Source organism: Phoca vitulina, unplaced genomic scaffold, assembly GCF_004348235.1.
Source record: "Phoca vitulina isolate PV1807 unplaced genomic scaffold, GSC_HSeal_1.0 scaffold10, whole genome shotgun sequence".
Classification (NCBI taxonomy): domain Eukaryota; kingdom Metazoa; phylum Chordata; class Mammalia; order Carnivora; family Phocidae; genus Phoca; species Phoca vitulina.
This window is the reverse complement of record NW_022589713.1, coordinates 22,811,473-22,834,311: the sequence shown is the minus strand read 5'-3', so window position 1 is coordinate 22,834,311 and position 22,839 is coordinate 22,811,473. Positions and strand designations below refer to the sequence as shown.

The following is a 22,839-nucleotide window of genomic DNA, read 5'->3' as shown; positions in this document are numbered from 1 at the left end:
CCCCCCCCCCGCTATCTTCTTTTTTTTTTTAACATATAATGTATTATTTGTTTCAGAGGTACATATCTGTGATTCAACAGTCTTGCACACTTCACAGCACTCACCATAGCACATACCCTCCCCAATGTCTATCACCCAGCCACCCCATCCCTCCCACCCCCCACCACTCCAGCAACCCTGTTTGTTTCCTGAGATTAAGAATTCCTCGTATCAGTGAGGTCATATGATACATGTCTTTCTCTGATTGACTTATTTCGCTCAGCATAATACCCTCCAGTTCCATCCACGTCGTTGCAAATGGCAAGATTTCATTCTTTTTGATGGCTGCATTCAGATACATTTTATTTTTATTCTCCTGATCTAATTTATCAAATAGAAAGCTAACCAAAGTAACACTTACCAAAGGTGAAGATAAAGCCAAACGTATTTCTCAAACTGTCTGTTACTTATAGAACCAATCATTATGCTATCTACAAATGGTTGAATACAAGTGATTAAGAAACCTAGCACCGCCGACAGTGGAGTACGATGGACTCAAGATTGGCTGGTATGGATAAGGCTCTCTCAATCCCTGGCACACATGCCATCTATGCTAGAGGCTGTCTCTAGTGTGGCTGTCAGGTGGAGGGCAGATCTGATAATCTATGCCTCTAAAGTAGGGAAAATGAATAGAAATTAAATCATCCTACAAAAAAGACCATTTGATTCCTGGAGGGCTGCAGCACTGCTCACAGAAGGGCTCTACTCTGAAACTCACTAAGGTACAAATCACACCTCATATCTCATGAGTGAATGTGCTATGAATCTTTTATTGAATGTATTAGGCATTCTTCTTGTACTCATAATTCATGGAACCCAAGTTTCTAAGTTTCTAGAATAGTGAGTGGCACAAAATAGGTTCTCAAATATTGGTTGCACATACCCTAAAAAATACACATATCAATGTGAACTGATAATGGGAGTGGGTATTTTTCAAGGATGTAGTAAATGAAAAATCAACTGGAGATACTGCAGACAATATGACATGCTAAAAGGCAAAATAAATGTTCCTTTGTGGATGCTCACAATAGCTTTAGGTTTTCCTATATGTGTAGATAATATCAGTACCAAAACAGAAAGATGTGTCAACTACCTGTAATCTGCTCCTAGAGAGGCTGCAATCCCATTCAGTTCACCCTGCTTCTTACTGAGTTTCTTACTCACACATACCACTACCTTGTGAAGTGGCTTGGGGGCTTCTTCCTGTCCATAGGAAAGAAAAGAAACAGATCAACTATTATTGTTTGAAATATTTTATCTACAACTTGCTTTTAATAAGAGATCTAATTCTACCTTCTCCGATTGGGCACCCTTCAGCTGAGGGCTGGCAGACAGAGCAACAGCATTTCGAGAGCTATTTGCCAAAGCAAGTTTCAAGTTTCTGACAATGACTTCTGAAAGTGGCGTACTCAGTTTCCTTTTCTGCTGGCTAGGACCTCCTGGAGTTTCCAAGGCTGCAAGCGCATCCTATATGTATGTCAGGGGAGAGAGAAAGGGGGAGAAAGAAAAGTAGGAGGAAGAGGATTGAAAAGGACAGAAGGGAAGAAGAGGGGACAGAAGGGAAAAGGAAGGTAAACAGTACAGGGAAAGAGAAAAAGGAGAGGTAAGAGAGAAGAGAGATAATCCTCAAAATTAATTGGATTACAGCTTTAGCCTCCTCCAGTTTTCCTCCAAACAACAAAAAGAATGAAATATTATCTGCATCTGAACATAATAAAGAAAAAAAAACTTCATACTGTCCAGCAAATGGGTTTGAAGAGACTAACATGCTTACATTTTCAGCTGTGCTCACCATATTTGGCTGAACCCTAGAGTGGGAGGTGCAGTTAAAATTAAGGACACCAAAAAGCAAAACGAACAAACAATAAACACGGAAGGAAACAAGCAAGGATGGATATAAGCAAGATCTGAACTGTAAGGTAAGTCGACTGAACTGAGAATTGTGAAAAATCCTCAAAAGGACAAAATACATTCCTGTTCCCAAGCCACACACAGTTCCTTCATGAGAAGGGATCACTGCTATTCAGGACACTGCTGCTCATTCTCTTTTCCATCTGTATAGTATTCCATGCACACAGCTGACTGTATTTACCACTGCTCAACTGATGAATATTTAGATTAACAATCTTTTGCAAGTATAAGGATGCAACCAACAACCTTGTACACACACCATTTTGCCCACGTAAGAGTAAAGGGAAACATTTAAGCAAAATTTATGTAACAATGTTGACATTCTCATGAGCAAAGCATTAGAGTGTTTCCCAACATGTTTGATAGCACAGTGGGTAATGAGATTTTTCTTTTTGCCCATCTGATAGGTTAAAAAAATTTAACTGTATGCTTTAATTTCCCACCCTTTTATACTAAACGAGATTAAACATCTTTATGCATGTATAATACTTCTATTTTTTTTGTGACAGCTATCTCTTCCTAACTTTTGTCCATTTTTCCCCCATTGTTTTTTTTTTTAAGATTTTATTTATTTATTTATTTAGAGAGAGAGAGTGCAGGGGGAGGGGCAGAGGGAGAATCTCAAGCAGACTACGAGCTGAGCACAAGCCAGACGCAGGGCTCGATCCCACAACCCTGAGATCATGACCTGAGCTGAAATCCAGAGTCAGATGCTTAATGGACTGAGCCACCCAGCCATCCCGCTTTTTTTTTTTTTTTATTCACTTGCCTGAATATATTTGTATGAGTTTGTATGTATACATATCCATTGAGATATACATACATTTGTTTCCAATTTGTCAAATTTTTGCCATGGAGAATTTTTAAATACTTTTATTGCACATTTATAAAATCTAGGGCTGGATGTGGAGAATTTTTTAATGCTGTCAGATTCATATGAACCTTTTATTTCTTTTGAGGTAAATGTTATAGTTAGGAAGGTCTTCCTTGGGGCGCCTGGGTGGCTCAGTTGGTTAAGCGTCTGACCTCAGCTCAGGTCATGATCCCAGGGTCCTGGGATCGAGCCCCACATCTGGCTCCTGGCTCAGCAGGGAGCCTGCTTCTCCCTCTGCCTGCTTCTCCCCCTGCTTGTGCTCTCTCTGTCAAATAAATAAATAAAATCTTAAAAAAAAAGAAAGGCCTTCCTAGTGCTGGGATTATTGAAAAACAAACTTACTCTTTCATGGCCTGTTCTATAATTTTTATGCCTTCATTTCTTGTATTTAAATATCTAATCCTCTGAAATTTATTCTGATGTAAGGGGTGAGTTTTCTTCCCGTTTTCTCAGATGGTTACCCAGTTGCCTGATTTGAATGCCACCTTTATCATATAATACATTCTCCTATCTATGGGGTGTAATCCTGTGTATTAATAGGAGTACTCATGTGATGACACACTGCTTCAATTACTGCAACTTCATACAACGCTTGAATAACTAGTAGGGCTACTGCCTACCCTCAATTATCCTTTTCAGATTTTTTTTTTTAAGATTTTATTTATTTGAGAGAGAGGGAGGGAGAGAGAGAGAGCTGGGGGAGAGGGAGAGGGAGAAGCAGACTCCCCGCCAAGCAGGAAGCCCAATGCGGGGATCGATCCCAGGACCCTGGGAACACGACCCAAGCCAAAGGCAGATGCTTAACCGACTAAGCCACCCAGGCGTCCCTCTTTTCAGATTTTTAATACTATTTTTGCTTGCATTTTTAATAGGATTTATATTACCTTTACAGATCTTTACAATGTTTAACCTTCTTTGTGAGAATATGGTAAGACTTTCTATTTGCTAAAGTTTTTCAAAGATTTCTATATAGCATTTAAAAGGATTCTTCAAACAAAAAAGAAATCAACCTCCCATATCACATCTACCTGATTTCTGCACCTGTGCCATTAACATTGCTTCCTTTCTGGTATTTCCCTCCACTTAAGCACTAGATCCCAACCTCTCTCACAACTCAAGGGATGTGGTTTCAGCAATTCTCCCCTCTTGTCTACATCAACTGGATCTCTACTAGATTGGCCATACTGGCATACAGTTATTTTTTTCTTTTTTTCGTTTTTTTTTTTTTTTTTTTTTTAAGATTTTATGTATTTATTTGGCAGAGAGAGAGAGATCACAAGCAGGGGGAGTGCACTAGGAGAGGGAGAAGCAGGCTCCCCACTGAGCAAGGGAGCCTGACGTGGGCCCAATGGCAGGACCACGGATCATGACCTGAGCCGAAGGCACTGAGCCACCCAGGCTCCCCTACAGTTATTTGTCCTATCTTGAAAATAAAACAACCCTCTTTTGACTCTACTATGCCCTACAGCAACCACCCCATTTCTTGGTTCCCCTTTACAGGTAAGATTCCTCAAACGCACTGTTTATATTCAATGTCTATAAACTTCTCACATTCCCATATGAATCTATACTGGCTTCCACTTCCACCATGTCATCAAAACCCTTTCTGTTAAGATCACCAGTGACCTCCATAATGCTAAATCCAGTGGTCAATTTTCTGTTCTGACCTTTCTTGACTTTCAGCAGCATCTGACACAATTAACTATTCTTCCTGAAATATTTTCTTATGTGGCCTCTAAGACAATCTCTAGGCTTTCTCTTCCCTCACTGGTGGCTCCTTCTCAGTCTCCCCTGCTGGTTCCTCCTCTAAATGTGAATCCCTCAGAGTGTTCCTTGGACATTCTTCTTCTCTTGCTCACTTGGCATCTATTCTCATATGGCTTTAAATATTACCTACAAACTCGAATCCCCAAATTTCTTTCTCTAGCCCAGATCATTACCCAAACTTCAAGCTATGTATGTAACTACCTATTTGACAACAGTACTTGGATATCTAACAGGCATCTCAAACTTTATGTGTCAAAAATACAAACTCTTGATCTGAGGCCCTGATCCCAACCTGTTCCATTCAACTCAGTTGATTGGCAGCTCACTTCTTCTAATCTCTCAGACCAAAAATTTGGAGAAGGATTCAAATTCCAAACATTTAAACACCTGCCATGTACTAGGGAAAACTGATGGAGAACAATCATTATCTAGACATACCCTTGTAAAATTATTAAATTTTAAAGATATTCTAAAGAAAACTCCACATGGCCTTCAGGCAAAAAAGATGAAATTAACTTACAAAAACAACATAGTTAGATTGGCATCAGAATTTTCAAAAACAATATATACAAAGAAAGGCAGCAGTGGATTAGCATTTTCAGGAAACTCAAGAAACAAAAAATGCAAATCAGGAACAATACATCCAAACAATCTGTCAAAGAATCAAGGTCTTGGTAAAGGTTTTGAATGTGCAGAACTCAGGAAATATTGTATACATGTGTCCTTCCCGAGTATTCTAGAGGATGCACTTCATCCTACCAACAGATGACAGGGAAACTTCACAAAGGAATGACAGTGAGCATTTCACATATTTGACTATAGAGTTAAGACTCAACAAGGGTGAGGTCCATGGGTTAAAAAATATATATATATTTTATTTTCTGACAAAGTAGATAAATGTAATTAAAAACAGTGGAAGAGAGAAAATGGAGAAACAGAATAAGATTACTGACTGCAACAGAAGAAGCAGGGGTCAAAACATCATTTACAACTGACAAAAGGTTAAGTAAGAAGGGGGTTTAAGGGCACCATAAGAATAAAACTAACAAACCCTTTCCTAAATAAGGAAAAAAACAAAAACAAAAACAGATACCTGAAGAAACATGTAACATACACACATAGATAACATAAAGTAATTACAATATATGACAGAATTGAGACCAAATATAAATCATATTAAATGTGAATGTGCTTAGGTCGCCTGGTTGAAAGAAAAAGATTTTTTAAATGGCTCATAAAGCAAAACTCAATTCTATGCTCAATTCTACCTTTAAAATACAGCAATCCCCAAAGGCTAAAATGAAGGAATGCACAGGATTATAAGGCAAATGAAAATCACAAGATAGTACGAATTGAAATCCTGATACCAAGGTAGACTTCAAGCCAAAAAGTATTAAATGAGAAAAAGAACATATTTCAAGCTACATTAATAGTTATATCTATGCACTAATTAACATAGCAAACCACATGAGATGGAAGAAACAGAAACACACCATATTAGGAAACTTGAAAATACCACTTAGTATGAGTTCAATGAACAAAAAATAGGAAAGGATATAAAAGATCTAAACAACATAATCAGTAAGTCATATCGTGTCTGTGTGTGTGTGTACAGCAAAGACTATCCATGTTGGAGAATGTATCTTCTCATAAAATGTTCTCAAAAATCAAGAAGTATTCTCAAAAACTGATCATATATCAGGGCACAAAGATCAGTAAGTTCTATGAAGTAGAAATATTACAAACAACACTCTAATCACAATGTAATAAAACAAGAAATTAAAAACAAAACAAAGCCTTTCCATCTGGAAAGTAATGAAAATTCTATTTTTGAATAAAGGGTATATGAGCATTCATTCTAATATTTTTATTTTGCAACTTTTTGTAAGTCAGAAATTATTTCCAAGTGACAAGTAAAAAAAAAAAAAACCCAAACCAAAAACCAAAAACCAAAACCCCAACTTATAATTCCTTGTTGGCAAGGATGGGGGACACTGGGTGCTCGACACATTACTAGTAGGAGTATAAACTGATACAACCACTTTGACAGTTTGTTAGTCTCTACTAAAGTTGAAATATGACCCAGCAATTTCACTTTTAGGTGTATACCAAAAAGAAATACATGCACACATATTTCAAAAGACACGCACAGGAATGTCTACATGATTTGTAAGAGCAAAAATCTAGTAGCCATCTAAATGCTCATCAACAGTAGGCTGGATACGTAAATTGTGGTATACCCATTTAATGGAATATTACGCTGCAATGAAATCAATGAACTAAAGTTACAGGAACAAGGACATAGCTTTCAAACAGAGGCTGAACAAAAAAAAGACTCAAGAAGAATATATATTATAATTCCACATTTAAAAGTAAAAAAAAAAACAAGCATAACAAAGCTAGTGTTAGAAGTCAGGAGTGTCACCTCTGGAGAGAAGGAGGAAACAGTGATGAAGGAGAGGCATGAGGAAGGCTCTATGGCACTGGCAATGATCTCTTTCTGAATATGTACAGTGGCCTTCCAGCTGTTAACTTTAACATTTAGCAGCACATTTGTTGTACTTTTCTGATGTATGTCAATTAAAAATTAAATAGGAGATTTTTAAAATATGAGGCCTAACGTGTTCAATTTTGTGATTATTTCATGGGCCCTTCTGTTTTCAGAGTAAAAAATACAATGTACCATATTACATCAATTTGAAGAACCACTGATTGTAAGATGAAGTACCATTTTGTATATTACCAAAAAGAAAAAAAGCCCCCAAAACCAGCCCCCCAAAAAGAAAGGGAAAAAAAAGAAAAAAGAAAAACCCTCCTAAGTAAACTATGATTCTAAATGATAAAACTTTTAAATGTGTTTTGTGCCTTCACTGAGACTATTTCAGAACCATCAGCTTTCTGCAAGGTATCTAAAGAAGAATGGTGTCAATGACTGGGAATATTTCTATTTTTCTTGCCTACTAGTATCATTTCATCTACTATTCAAAGAGTCTGTGAGCTAAGAGAACTTAGAGATCATCTAGATATACTCCATGATTTTACAGATGGAGATAATGGAGCCCAAAGAGGTTGACCTGCCTTAAAAGATAGCAAGAAGCAAAGCAGAAGCCTGATTCTAGATCTGTTCTCAAACCAGTGATTTTTCTCTATTTCTTAAGGCATAATGATCAGTGTTAATGATAGTACCAAATGTTACTTTTTCGAGCAAAGGTTTTGCTTGGTGAAAACTATCCAAAGTATCAATTTATATTTATTTTCTGAAGATGAGCAATCTGTAAATTTTATAAACCTACTCCTAAACACACCAGTAAAAATTATTAGAATGTTGCTTTATGTTTTTTTAAGTAGGCTCCATGCCCAGCATGGAGCCCAACACTGGGCTTGAACTCCAGACCCTGAGATCAAGCCCTGAGCCAAGATCAAGAGTCAGACACTTAACCAACTGAGCCACCCAGGTGCCCGGAATGTTGCTTCTTAATACCCTATCAGCAGAACTCCAATAGATGATTAGTACAGTAATTGTGCAAAGGCTCATGGATAAAAAAATCATAAACAATGATTTTAATAGCCATTTGAAAGGCCAACAGCTACTAATGGAATAGTGAAGAAAATCATTTTTGGGGAATAAGAGGAAACCATTTATTGACAAATAAGCTCTTGATCTGTGAATGAATTTCTCAGAAAAGGAGCCATCCTCCAGTGCTCAGGAGATCAAAGATGCAGACTTAACCCATCTTTTCAAGGGAAATGACTGCAAAATAAGGTGATTATAATAGACACATTCTTGGAGAGAAAGCACTGAGTGTACTGCTAGAATCAAAATATAAGTAGCAACGGGTTTATATCGTAGTTTATAAAATTATTTCATCACACCATTTCATTGATCCTTAAAATAATCTGAGTTTTCAGAGCAAGTGATATCCTCTTTGTACAAAAGAAAAAGCCTATGCTTGGATATGTTAAATGATCTGTCTAGAGTCATACTGTTCGTGATCTAGGACTTGAACCCAGTCCTGATTTCACACCATTTTACCTCCAGCTGTTATCTCAACCCTAAGTATATGATGGAACACAATAATATGAACCTACCTGCCAATATCTCTGGAAAACTTACTACCACAAACTTTAGAGGTGATGCAGAATTTGGAGCTTTAACTTTAATATACTATGAATTGTTATTGTTAACTCCAGGACCATTTTCTATAAACCCTACCTTCACATCAAAGGAAGGCTTGAAGAGTTTGTCCTTGGACAGAAATTTTGATGGTGTATCCAGATGTAAGGAGGGCTCCTTCTGAAGTGGCTGTCCCACTGGTGGGGAGACTGAAACCTGTCTGGTGTGTTGTGAGATCACAGCATGGAAAGCTTTACTCTGAAAGCGGTTCATATCTAAAGGTGTAACAGCTGTTTTCCTGTGAGTTTCCAGGTGTGCAACAGGATGCTCCGGAGTACCTGGATTTAGATTCACCCTGTTTGTTATTTCAGTTTCCAAACTTTGTTCTAGAGATTTAAAATGAAAAGAAACAAATGTGAGCCACTAAAGTCATCTTTTATCTCTAAAGAGGCATACACAAAGTGATACTTTTATATCATACTGTTAGTTTTCATGTGAATTCTCAAGTACACTTTAAATCACAAAGTTATACACTTACTTTCCAAGAAACAAACCAAATGATGTATTAAAATACATGTTGAGTTAGACAAAGCATATCAACTGAAACAATTAATGAAATCAGACTTCCTATTTCATATTGTAGCTTGAAATATTTTTAATAAGCCTCACGATTTGCCAAATATTATATAAGTGTCATCTTAGTCAACAGCCGTTAAAAAAAAAAACAACAACCCAATTACATGTACTCTGAGTTAACAACTACAGTGAAGTTTTTAAAAAGTTCTTAGTGAAATTTTAACATGACCTAAATGTCACTTTGCCTCAGCTGTAAAATTTCCAGTCTGTTTGGGTAAGCAATAATGGCTCTGAGAGCTGTTCCCAAGCTACTGACTTGTCCCTTAAGTTTACCTAGGGATGCCATCATCTTAGAAGAGGGGGTACTGTGTCCTCCCACCAGCCTTTTTTGAACATTTAACAAAAACACTTAATAGATGGCTATGCCATGCCAGGTCCAATGCTAGACAATGGAAATATGTAACACCCAAGACATGCAAATTCTTTGCCCTTTCAGAGCCTGTAACTGAGTAGGGAGATGTGAAAGCAAACTAGAATTACACCACTGGGATCAAAGGTTTAAAGGGGATAATGCAGGGAGTTTCGGCAAGACAAAGGCTATAGTTGGTGGGTCAAGGAAGGTTTCCTAGAGAAAGTGATATCCAAACTGAGAACTGAAAGATAAGGACAAAGAGGCAAGCATGAGGTGGGCTAGAGAAAAGACACAGAAGTCCAAAGATGAGAGGAAGAGAGAACACATGATTGACATGGTGTGTCAGTGTGAGCCACAGAAGGAACAATAAACGGGATCCTAGCCCACATCTTAAGACTTCAAACACTGAGACCCCAGGATGCTTCTAGATTATTTTGTATTTTCCAGCTTTCAGACAGTGCCTGCAGTAGAGAACAGGTACAAATTAAGTATCTGTGCTTTGAACACGTTTATTTTGCCACCCAATAAGGAATGCTCAACAGTGGTGCACGACACTCAATGTGAAAAGCAGAAATCAGTGACCTTTTCTAAAAACAAGCTTTGACACATTCATATTCCAGAAACCATAAAATTGTAAAAATACAGATAAAAGAACAAAATAAAAGTATTAACCTTCTTTAGTTGACTTTTCAATCAGAAAATGGCTTTCATTTGCTCTCTTTCCCATTCTAGCAGTCTCCAACAACCAAGATATGGTGACTGCTGGTAAATTCCACTTCTTGGCAGCTTCATATTTAGATCCACCTGGTTCTTTCAATACAAGATGCGTACTGGCAAACATGCCTTTCTTTGCATTGGATTTGCGAACAAAGAATTCCTGAACGCTGAAAATTATATTTAAATAAAAGCAAATGGTCATATACACAACTAGTGAGCAAGCTAAGAAGGAAGTTTCTAATACAACTGTTGTTAGAGTTCTACATATAATACTCGCTGATAAAAAGTTGATGTTTCGAATCCTCTTACAAATGCTTACTCAAAGATAAAAATGTATTGCTACAGTAAAACTTTTTATATAAACATAAGCAAATTAAACTAGGCTTTCAAGAACTAACCAGGAAAATTACCTCCTTAATTAGTCATCACCTACCCACCTTGGCCCTTCTTCCCAAAAGGAGGCATGGAATAGCCAGGGAGCACAGAAAGGGTATGAATAACACACTGCATCTTTCTAGCCCACGATGTCTTCCCAAAGCATTTTCAGACATAATCTCATTTGATACCCTTAATATTTGTGAAATAGCAGTATTTTACAAAATATTGTTTTTTGGTTTTTTTTTTTAAGATTTTATTTATTTGTCAGAGAGAGAGAGCATGTGCACGTCTGTGCGCACAAATGGGGGAGCGGCAGGCAGAGGAGGCAGAAGCAGAAGCAGACTCCCCACTGAACAGAGAGCCCGATGTGGGGCTCGATCCCAGGACCACAAGATCATGACCTGAGCCCAAGGCAGATGCTTAAGTGACTGAGCCACCCAGGTGTCCCTTTTACAATTGTAAAGATACAACCCGGGAAAAGATACAATTAAGTGACTTGTTCAAAATCACAGAATATTTATTAAACACAGAGAACATGGGGACAGAAAAGAGAAGTCCACCACTTGACATATAAACAGAATTTTTTTTTTTAAACAGCTTCTGGGTTTTATGCTCTAGTTCCCACTTTTAAGATTCTTTAAATCTCCCACATTTTTCCTAGCACTTTTGTGATTTCATTTTTCACATTTAACTCACGGATCCATTTGGTACTTATTTTGGTATGAGATGTGGCTCTAACTTTATTGAATCCTATTTACTGAATAAGCCATCTCTCTTCTTCAATGCCTTGGAATATCACTTTGTTTTTTTTTTTTTTAATAAAGATTTTATTTATTTATTTGAGAGAGAGAGAGCATGAGCAGGGGGGGAGGGGGAGAGGGAGAGGCAGACTCCCCACTGAGCAGGGAGCCCCATGTGGGGCTTGATCCCAGGACCCTAAGATTATGACCTGAGCTGAAGGGAGATGCTTAACTGACTGATTCACCACCCAAGGCACCCCAGAATATCACTTTTATACACTAAATTCCTGTTTGTATTTGGTCTATTTCTAGACTTTCTGCTCGTTCACTGAACTTTCTGCAACTTATTAAAGCCACACTATTATTTAGTGAGGTTTTACAAAGTATATTTAAATAACTATTCTATTTCAGAATTTTCATGACTTTCCTGCTTGCTAACCTTTTCTTATGAATTCAAGAATTTAGTTTGCTTATTGCCCTCCTTAAAAAATTTGGATGGCATTTTAACTGGGATGTTAAATTTATACATTAATGTAGGGGACTGAACAATAGAAACTTCTTTATAATCTTCTTTCCAAGAACATGGATATCTTTTCTACTGTTCCCTTAATAGCATTTTATAAGCTTCTGTAGCTCTTCCAAGTTTCATGTTAAACCTGTTGGTAAGTATTTTATCTCTCATTGCAAACTTAGTTTTCATTAGCTTTTCTAACTGGTTGTATGAAGGTCAATGATTTCTGTATATTAATTGGCCACTTTATTGATATTTATTAACAGCCACTTCACTAAATTTTTCTCCAAGCACTGCTTTAGTTTAACCCCTGGAACTTGGGTGTCATACTTTTGCTATTGTTACTTTCTAGATTTTCTGCAACTTTAGTTTTTTTCAAAAAGCTTTTTATTGTTTAGTGTAATTCAAATACAGAAGACAGCGAAAAAGGAAATACAAAATTTAGTGAATTATTAAGTGAAAACCCTTGTATCTACCACCTACATCAGATGACAGCATCTTGCCAGCCACTCCAGAACCTCTCCAATGTGTCCCTTGCCCAATTACAACCCCTCCATACCTCCCTTCTTAGTAGTAGCCACTATTTGGATATTTGTGGCAATCACTTCCTTACCTTTCTTTAGTTTTACCACGTAGTGCATTTTTAAAAACTACAGGTTTTTGTTTTTTTTTGTCTTTTAGCTTATAGGCTCTGTCCTCTTTCCCTTTCCCCTTAATACATATTTGTTGAAGACACTGTATTATTTATAACAAAGTTATCTCAGAGTCTGGATTTTGCTAACTGCATTTCTGTGCTATAGTTTAACATGTTATTCTCCTATTTTTTTTTTTATTTGGCTGGGTACAGTATACTTTATTGATGGTACATGACAAGGTATGGCTCCCCAAGCCCCTCCCCTTCTTCGGGGGGTCTGGGATGGAAATGGTGGAGGTCGGGAGATTCTCAGTGTTTTGGGGGATAAGTTGGGGCAGGGACTCCCCAGCAGCTGAGGGCCTCTCTCTTCCTCTTGCTCTCGCTGGGGCTGGTGGTCCAGGGGGCTCTTACTCCTTAGAGGCCATGTAGACCATAAGGTCCACCACCCGGCTGCTGTAGCCAAATTCATTGTCATACCAGGAAATGAGCTTGACAAAGTGGTCGTTGAGAGCAATGCCAGCCCCGGCATCGAAGGTGGAGGACTGGGTGTCACTGTTAAAGTCGCAGGAGACAACCTAGTCCTCAGTGTACCCCAGGATGCCCTTGAGGGGGCCCTCTGATGCCTGCTTCACCACCTTCTTAATGTCGTTGTATTTGGCAGCTTTCTCCAGGCGGCAGGTCAGATCCACGATGGACACGTTGGGGGTGGGGACACAGAAGGCCATGCCAGTGAGCTTCCCGTTCAGCTCAGGGATGACCTTGCCCACAGCCTTGGCAGCGCCAGTGGAAGCAGGGATGATGTTCTGGGCAGCCCCTCGGCCGTTGCGCCACAGCTTCCCAGAGGGGACGTCCACGGTCTTCTGGGTGGCAGTGGTGGCATGGACGGTGGTCATGAGTCCCTCCACGATGCTGAAGTTGTCACGGATGACCTTGGCCAGAGGAGCCAAGCAGTTGGTGGTGCAGGAGGCAGTGCTGACAATCTTGAGGGAGTGTCATACTTCTCATGGTTCACACCCATCATGAACATGGGGGCATCGGCAGAAGGAGCAGAGACGATGACCCTCTTGGCCCTGCCCTTCAGGTGAGCCCCAGCCTTCTCCATGGTGGTGAAGACCCCAGTGGACTCCACAACATACTCAGCACCAGCATCACCCCATTTGATGCTGGCGGGATCTCGCTCCTGGAAGATGGAGATGGACTTTCCATTGATGACGAGCTTCCCGTTCTCAGCCTTGACTGTGCCGTGGAATTTGCCATGGGTGGAATCATACTGGAACATGTAGACCATGTAGTTGAGGTCAGTGAAGGGGTCATTAATGGCAACAACATCCACTTTGCCAGAGTTAAAAGCAGCCCTGGTGACCAGGTGCCCAATACGGCCAAATCCGTTCACTCCGACCTTCACCATCGTGTCTCAGGGACGCGGCTGGCACTGCACCAGAAGATGCGGCTGTCTGTCGAACGGGGAGGAGCAGAGAGCCTATTCTCCTATTTCTTATAAATCAGTAGTTGAATCTAGAAACTTCATCAGATTGAGGTTTTATCATTTTGGTAAGGCCACTTTAAGGTGGTAGTGTGTTCTTCATCAGGAGGCATATAATGTCTGTTTTCCTTTTTATTATGTGATTACTGATTTTCAGGGCCTAGATGTTTTCATTCATTAGGAGTTATAACCCTATCCTTCTTCATTTATTTGTTGGAATACCTCTTAAAGAGAAACTGTCTTATCCATTATTATGGTACTCTGATACAGATTACATAGGAAAGGCAGAATAAATACTTGATCCTTTCACTTTATCTGACAGCTTTCAAATAATGGGCTGGTTTCCCAGCATCTTTCAAACATGACCAATTAGCTTTGTTTGGAAGTCATTATGAAATCATGATTTAAACATTATTTGATGTGTTTGGATCCACTGCCATTATTCCCTTTAGTGATACTTAAATTTTCCTGTCTTTGGCCAGTGGAGGTCCTTTTGACACAACTTCCTTAGCAGTTCTTGCTATCTGGTCTGACAAAATGTTCCATACTCACTGATACCTTTTCTGCCCCAGACCTGGAATTAATTTTTTTTTAAAGACTTTATTTATTTGAGAGAGAGAGTGCAGAGAGACAGAGAGAGCAAGTGAGCATGAGCATGAGTGGGGGGGGGTGGGTAGAGGGAGAGGGAGAAGCAGGCTCCCCACTGAGCAGGGAGCATGATGTGGCGCTCAATCCCAGGACACTAGGATCAAGACCTGAGCCAAAGGCAGATGTCTAAGGGGCTAAACCACCCAGGCGCCCCCGGAATTAATCATTTCTTTACATTTTAGTTTCTTTTAGCAGGAAATGGTATTTTTGGATCACAATCTGGGCACTGGGATTGCTTATTACCATTGTGTTGATAATGATTTCTAGGCTTATAAATGGGTTTGAATTCCTCTTGGAACCAAGAGTTATGAAATAGTTCTAAAATGTCCAGTTTATAAGGTCTTTTCATTTTTTTTTTTTAAAGATATTTTTTATTTATTTATTTGACAGAGAGATACAGAGCACAAGTAGGCAGAGTGGCAGGCAGAGGGAAAGGGAGAAGCAGGCTCCCCGCCGAAGAGGGAGCCCGATGCGGGGCTTGATCCCAGGACCCTGGGATCATGACCTGAGCCGAAGGCAGCTGCTCAACCAACTGAGCCACCCAGGTGCCCCAGGTCTTTTCATTTTCTATTTATACTATTCATTTCTAGTCTTTTTGCATCATGATTAGAGAGTATGGTCTGTACTCTTTCTACTTCAGGGAATTTACTGAGGTTTTCTTTGTGGCCAATTTCTTTATAGGCAATGTTTCTAAGTGTTCTACAGGCACTTGAAAAGGTATGTTTTCTGTTTCAGGGTAGATGACTATGCTGTTGAAATCTAGATCCTTCCCTGTTTTCTATGTGACCTCTTATGAAATAAAAGATGGAAATTAAAGTCTCCTACAAGTAATGTATTTCTGTTGATTCCACCTTGTATCTCCTAATGTTTTCGTCTTATGGATGATAATCATGTTCTTTTTGGCATATATGTATTTTAACTTCAGTGTGAATAGCTATTTACAATGCTCTCCTTTTTCTTACTTAATGCTTTTTCATTTGAATCCAAACTTGTCTGACATTAGAACTGCAACCCCTCCTTTCCTTTTGTTTGCATTTCTTTGACACACCTTTGCCCATCTTCTTTTTTTTTTTTTTTTCAGATATTCTGAATCAATTTGTTTTAGGTGTGTCTCTTTAAAGTCATTTTAAGTGTTGCTTCAAGATCTAATCTAAAAGAACTGTTTTTTAAAATAAAAGTTGATTTCATTTACATTTACTGATATAACTTTTCTACTTCCTTTTAAAACAGTTACCACCTAAGGTTCACTTAGGGGTTGGGCTAATTTGAATTTTGGAAGTAATTTTCAAGTACTTTTTTTTCCTTCCCAAGTATTCATTACTGAAAAAGAATAAATCTCCCATATGGCCCATGGAAGGGAATAATGCTTGGATGTGCAATATTCAATAACAGACCTCGTATCAGCTTTACATATTCCCTTTCCTGGTAGGTAAGCACTAATGCCCATGGTCTGAACCTTTGCCAGGTATCCATCTAGTAGTACTGAGCCATCACACAGGTACATGACACACTACCCATAAACATTATAAAGACACCCAGCCCAATTCCAGTTTGAATGTTCACCAATAAGTCAAAAGGTACACCATGATAGCAAGTGCACAAAAAATACTACATACCTTGCTCCAAGGCGATTTGCTAAGAATGTCAATGAATCTTTTTCTGCTCCTGCACACTGGCTGAATGAAATAACACAATCCTCTAAAGGAGTCATTCCTGCCATTACTGGGACTGGCATGAAGAGAGGATTTGACTTTGGATCAATTAAAGTCTGATAGTCTATACAAGTTACCTTTTAAAAACAAGAGACACAAGAACAGCAACCTGAAATAAGCAACTAGTGGTTAACACTGGTTTAGTTACAGTAGCAGTAATTTTAGTCTACATGAAAAGCGATTTTACTTGAAAATAACCTTGTGTATGCTCATTCTCAATACATTTCACATTATATTAAAAAAACTAATTCATTACACAGGATATTAAGATCAGGCAGGTTTATCATTTAACTTACTAAATATTGCGGTAAATTTAATTTCTCCCCAAGTATTAGTTTATAAATTTTCCTCTTAACTCTTGGAAGTTAAAAAAAATGGTGAAATTACCAGTGTTCAGCCAATAAAAAAGAACAATACAAAAGTGCACCCATGCTTTGGTTGTGAGAAAACAGGGAGGACTGAAATAGTATGAGATGACCTGGGGTAACATCTTAAGAAGGAATGCTGCTGCTGTGGCCCCAGGGAAACAATAAGCTCTACTCTGCCAGGACTGGGGCCAAGAAAGCTTGCATATTTTCCTCTTACAATTCCCTTTGCTAAACTCAAAATCTAAACCTTGCTCAAACACCAATTTACCTAAACTGAATTGCTTAGGAAATAAATATTAACACTCTCAGCACCTGATATCCTTCAACACTACATTTCAACTGCTACAGGGTTTTCTTACCAGCCACGTATTTGTGACAACTTCTCCCACAGTTGCTTCTACTTCACACCCCAGCAGCGGAACCACAGCATAATCAGCAACAATTCTGCTCTGAAGGGACACGATTTTTCCAGCATTTTCTCTTATGACATTTGCAATATTAGATTCATTTTCATTACTAAACCCCAAAACAAGGAAACTCTTTTGGCTAAATAAACCTTCTTCAGTAATTGTAGAAGCATCAGGGAGGCAACGAGTGACAGAAGACTGATTTTCTTCTTGCAGAGAAATATGAGTAGAGTCATTGAAGGGCTCAACTTCAGACTTCACAGCTTCAACTGAAAGAGAAAAAGAAATGTCATCTAGCAGAAAATTTATCTTATACTTAAAGGTAACATGAAGCCTGAGAACTGTGACCACAGTCACAAAAACTAAGGCTCAGTAAGTACACAATGAGGAAAGGATACAAACTCATCCCATTTTCTTGGCTACCAAGAGTACTGTCATTATTTCCATCTTCCATTAGGAATGACAACAGCAATCATGTCACAGTTCTAGGTATTCCTAGTATACTAGAAACTCCAATTAATTGAAAATTATGAAGCTCCAGTAACTCCCTGGGCCTGTCTCAGTCCCCAAACTGGTTTTGATAATTCACAACAGAATTGAGAAAATATCATTAAGGAAAAAACAGAAGTAATGGCCTAAGTGGTCAAGCCCTTCACATGGAAATAACTGTATAAATATAATAAGAGAATTATGGTTATTGTTTTTTATGGTTCCTTACGTTTCAAAAACCTCCTAAAATTTTCATATTGAGATTACAGCTGCTTAGCTACTACAACATGGATTTAAGAGAACAACTGATGAAGGACCCAAGCAAATAGTCTCAACTATTACATTTCAGAATCAAGTTGGCTGATAATTAGAAGAAAAAAACATAAACGTCAGTAACAAAATATATATAGTCCCTAATATGCAATAAACACTGGCGATTCAAGGCTAGAAGTTTAAAAGGTAAAAACTTAGTACTATTTAACATACTACTGGAAGTCTTAGCCTCAGCAATCACACAACAAAAAGAAATAAAAGGCTCCAAAATGGCAAGGAAGAAGTCAAACATTCACTATTTGCAGACGACATGATACAATATGCAGAAAACCTGAAAGACCACCAAAACATTGCTAGAACTAATACATGAATTCAGCAAAGTTGCAGGATATAAAACCAATGTGCAGAAATCTGTTGCATGTCTATACACCAATAATGAAGCAGCAGAAAAAGAAATCAAGGAATCGCTCTCACTTGCAATTGCACCAAAAACAGTAAGATACCTAGGAATAAACCTAACTAAGGAGGTAAAAGATCTGTACTCTGAAAACTAGAGATCACTTATGAAAGAAATTGAAGAGCACACAAAGAAATGGAAAAACATTCCATACTCATGGATTGGAAGAACAAACACTGTTAAAATGTCCATACTACCCAAAGCAATCTATGCATTTAATGTAATCCCTATCAAAATACGACCAGATTTTTCACAGAGCTGGAACAAACAATCCTAATGTTTGTATGGAACCACAGAAGACCCCAAATAGCCAAAGCAATTCTGAAAGAGAAAAACATAACTGGAGGCATGATTCTGGATTTTAAGCTCTATTACAAAGCTGTAGTCATCAAGACAGTATGGTACTGGCACAAAAACAGACACATAGATCAATGGAACAGAATAGAGAGCCCAGAAATGGACTCACAAGTATATGGTCAACTAATATTCAACAAAGCAGGAAAGGATATCCAGTGGAAAAAAGTCTCTTCAACAAACGCTGTTGGGAAAAAAAACTGGACAGCAACATACATAAGAATGAAACTGAACCACTTTCTTACACCATACACAAAAATAAATTCAAAATGGATGAAAGACCTAAATGTTGAGACAGGAAACCATCAGAATCCTAGAGGAGAATACAGGCAGCATCCACTTTGACCTTGGCCTAGCAACTTCTTACTAGACACGCTGCTGGAGGCAAGAGAAGCAAAAGCAAAAATGAACTATTGGGACTTCATCAAGATAAAAAGCTTTTGCACAGCAAAGGAAACAGTCAACAAAACTAAAAGGCAGCCTACGGAATGGGAGAAGATATATGCAAATGACATATCAGACAAAGTGTTAGTATTCAAAATCTATAAAGAACTTATCAAACTCAACACCCAAAAAACAAATAATCCAGTAATGAAATGGGCAGAAGACATGAATAGACACTTTTCCAAAGAAGACATCCAGATGGCTAACAGACACACGAAAAGATGCTCAACATCACTCACCATCAGAGAAATACAAATCAAAACCACAATCAGACACCACCTCACACCTGCAAGAATGGCTAAAATTAACAACACAAGAAACAACAGGTGTTGGCGAGGATGCACAGAAAGGGGAACCCTTTACACTGTTGGTGGGAATGTAAACTGGTGCAACCACTCTGGAAAACAGTATGGAGGTTCCTCAAAAAGTTAAAAATAGAGCTACCCTATGACCCAGCGATTGCACTACTGGGCATTTACCCCAAAGATACAAATGCAGTGATCTGAAAGGGCACCTGCACCCCAATGTTTATAGCAGCAATGTCCATAATAGCCAAACCATGGAAAGAGCCCAGACGTCCATCAAAAGATGAATGGATAAAGAAGATGTGGTGTGTATATACACACACAATGGAATATAACTCAGCCATCAAAAAAATGAAATCCTGCCATTTGCAAAGACGTGGATGGAACTAGAGTGTATTATGTTAAGTGAAATAAGTCAGTCAAAAAAGACAAAATACCAAATGATTTCACTCATATGTGAAATTTAAGAAAGAAAACAAATGAACATATGGAAACAGGGAAAATTAAAAAAGGAGAAAGGGAAACAAGCCATAGGAGACTCTTAAGGATACAGTACAAACTGAGAGTTGATGGAGGGAAATGGGCTAGATCAGTGATGCGTATTAAAGAGGACACTTGTGATGAGCACTGGGTGTTGTAAGTGATGAATCACTGAATTCTACTCCTGAAACCAATATTGCACTGTATGTTCACTAAGTAAAATTTAAATTAAAAAAAAAAGGTAAAAACTTAGTTTTTGATAACTCTAGTGGTGCTGTGTACATGGACTGGCTAACTACAGCCTAGGGGCCAAACTGGGCCTGCAGCCTGTGAGTTCAGAACAGCTTTTATGCGGGACACCTGGATGGCTCAGTCAGTTAAGCATCTGCCTTCGGCTCAGGTCATGATCCCAGGGTCCTGGGACCGAGTCCCACATTGGGCTCCCTGCTCAGCGGGGAGCCTGCTTCTCCCTCTGCCTGCTGTTTTCCCTGCTTGTGCTCTCTCTCTCTCTGACAAATAAATAAAATCTTTACAAAAATGGCTTTATGAGGCATCTGTCTTTGGCTCAGGTCACGATCCTGGAGTCCGGGGACTGAGGCTCAAGTTCGGCTCCCTGCTTTTCCATCTTCCTCTGCAACCCTCCCTCCTCCCCCCTCCCCACCCCCGTGCTTGTGCTCACTCTCTCTCTCAAATAAAATCTTAAAAAAAAAAAAAAGGAATTTTTTTACATTTTTAAATGGTTGTAAAAAGCAGAACCCAAACAAAATAGAATATGTACAGAGACAAAACATGGTTGACAAAGACTAAAGTATTTACTGTCCGTTCCTTTACAAAGTAAATTTGCCAAGCCCTGCTTTATGAGATCTCAAGAAGCCTGGAAGTTATTCAAGGATTCTTCATTTATCCGCCTATGCAGGCAGTGTGCTGAGGTGCTTTACATGTATGTAATTAGTGCTCGTGATACTCTGATGATGATACTACTGGCTTATTTTTTTTTTTTAAAGATTTATTTATTCTTATTTGAGAGAGAGAGCACGTACCCATGCACGAGAGGGGGGAGGGGCAGAGGGAAGAGGAAGAGAAGCAGACTCCTCACTGAGTGCAGAGTCTGACATGGGGCTTGACCTCAAGACCCTGAGATCATAACCTGACCTGAAATCAAGAGTCAGATGCTTAACCAACTGAGCCACCCAGGCACCCCACTATGGTTTATCTATACTCTTTCTTCAAGGGGAATCTCAGGCTTAAAGAGGTTAAGTAACTTGCCTGAAGTCATATAGTTAAGTGGTAGAAATGAGACATAAACCAAAGGCTGTCTGACTTCAGAGACCATAACATTATGTTATATTAAGTGCCATCTTCTTATTTCTATCCTCATCTCCAAAAGACATTAACATTTTAATTTTTAAACTAATTCTTGCCATATAAAAAAAAAGTTGTAAATCTTTATAAATAAAACTTTCCTACTTCATACAAGTATTTAAATTACTCTTATTGACACTCTGAAGAAGAATAGTTTTATCTAAAGCGTTTACTGCTCAGTAGGTCAGGAGACTCTTTGACCTCAGTTTCATACTATAGAGAATAAGGGACAAGAGTGTATTTATAATTTTAGAGATATCGAAGGATGAATAAGCTTAGATGGAAACAAAGGTGATATGACACACAAAGGCGATAACATAGTTATCACTCCTATAGTTTTTAAAATAGCTATTTTTGGGGCACCTGGGTGCCTCAATTGGTTAAGCAGCTCCCTTTGGTTCAGGTCATGATCTTGGGGTCCTGGGATCGAGCCCCACGTTAGGCTCTCTGCTCAGCAGGGAGTCTGCTTCTCCCTCTCCCCACCTCCCCATCGCTCATGTACTCTCTCTCTCTCAAATAAATAAAATCTTTAAAAATAAAATGGCTATACTTTTCTTTAAAATTTTATTTATTTATTTGAGAGAGAGAGAGTGAGAGAGAGAGAGCATGAGAGGGGGAAGGGTCAGAGGGAGAAGCCAACTCCCCACTGAGCAGGGAGCCCGATGTGGGACTTGATCCTGGGACTCCAGGATCATGACCTGAGCCGAAGGCAGTCGCTTAACCAACTGAGCCACCCATGTGCCCCTAAAATAGCTATTCTTAATATAAAACATAAAAAGTTTTTTTCCCTTTATAATTACTTTGTAATCACACCTAGAAGGCAAAAGAAACAACTCTGTTTAATGTCTATATACTGCTGGTGAGAGGGAAGATGGAAACCACGAGGAACTTTAAACTAGTACTATAAAAACAAACTAGCAATACTAAGTTCTTACAAACTGCAAGTAAAACCCTGAAGTTATTTTTTTTATTTCTTTGACAATTTTTTTATTTATTTAAATTCAATTAGCCAATGTATAATACATCATTAGTTTTTGATGTAGTGTTCAATGATTCATCAGTTGCATATAACACCCAGTGCTCACTACATCACGTGCCCTCCTTAAGGCCCAACACCCAGTTACCCCATCCCTCCTACCTCCCATCTGCAATCCTCAGTTTCTTTCCCAGAGTCAAGACTCTGTCATAAAACCCTGAAGTTATTAAGTGACTCAGAATAAATTAGATGTTCTACAGCAGTCCTTTCCATTTATTTGGATAACAGAACCCCCTTTCCAAACAGATCTCATTTAGAAGCCCAACACACACTTCTTGATAAGTCTAATACTGAACAAGCTCTCCCAGAAATAATTTTGCTTTAAGAACTACAAAATACTTGGGGCAG

General features: G+C 38.7%; 1 protein-coding gene and 1 pseudogene across 3 annotated transcripts in view; both read right to left on the bottom strand.

Annotated features, from left to right (window-relative positions):
- TOPBP1 (DNA topoisomerase II binding protein 1) overlaps window positions 1-22,839 on the bottom strand; it is a 74,624-nt gene that overhangs the window by 25,988 nt on the left and 25,797 nt on the right. For all 3 annotated transcript variants that reach the window (XM_032408672.1, XM_032408673.1, XM_032408675.1), the window contains 6 exons: window positions 17,244-17,560; window positions 16,421-16,593; window positions 10,366-10,577; window positions 8,805-9,091; window positions 1,333-1,506; window positions 1,133-1,242 (listed from right to left, as the gene is read on the bottom strand). In XM_032408672.1, the coding sequence (XP_032264563.1) occupies window positions 1,133-1,242; window positions 1,333-1,506; window positions 8,805-9,091; window positions 10,366-10,577; window positions 16,421-16,593; window positions 17,244-17,560 (1,273 nt within the window). The remainder of the gene's footprint in view (window positions 1-1,132; window positions 1,243-1,332; window positions 1,507-8,804; window positions 9,092-10,365; window positions 10,578-16,420; window positions 16,594-17,243; window positions 17,561-22,839) is intronic.
- Window positions 12,800-14,103, bottom strand: LOC116635022 (annotated as a pseudogene).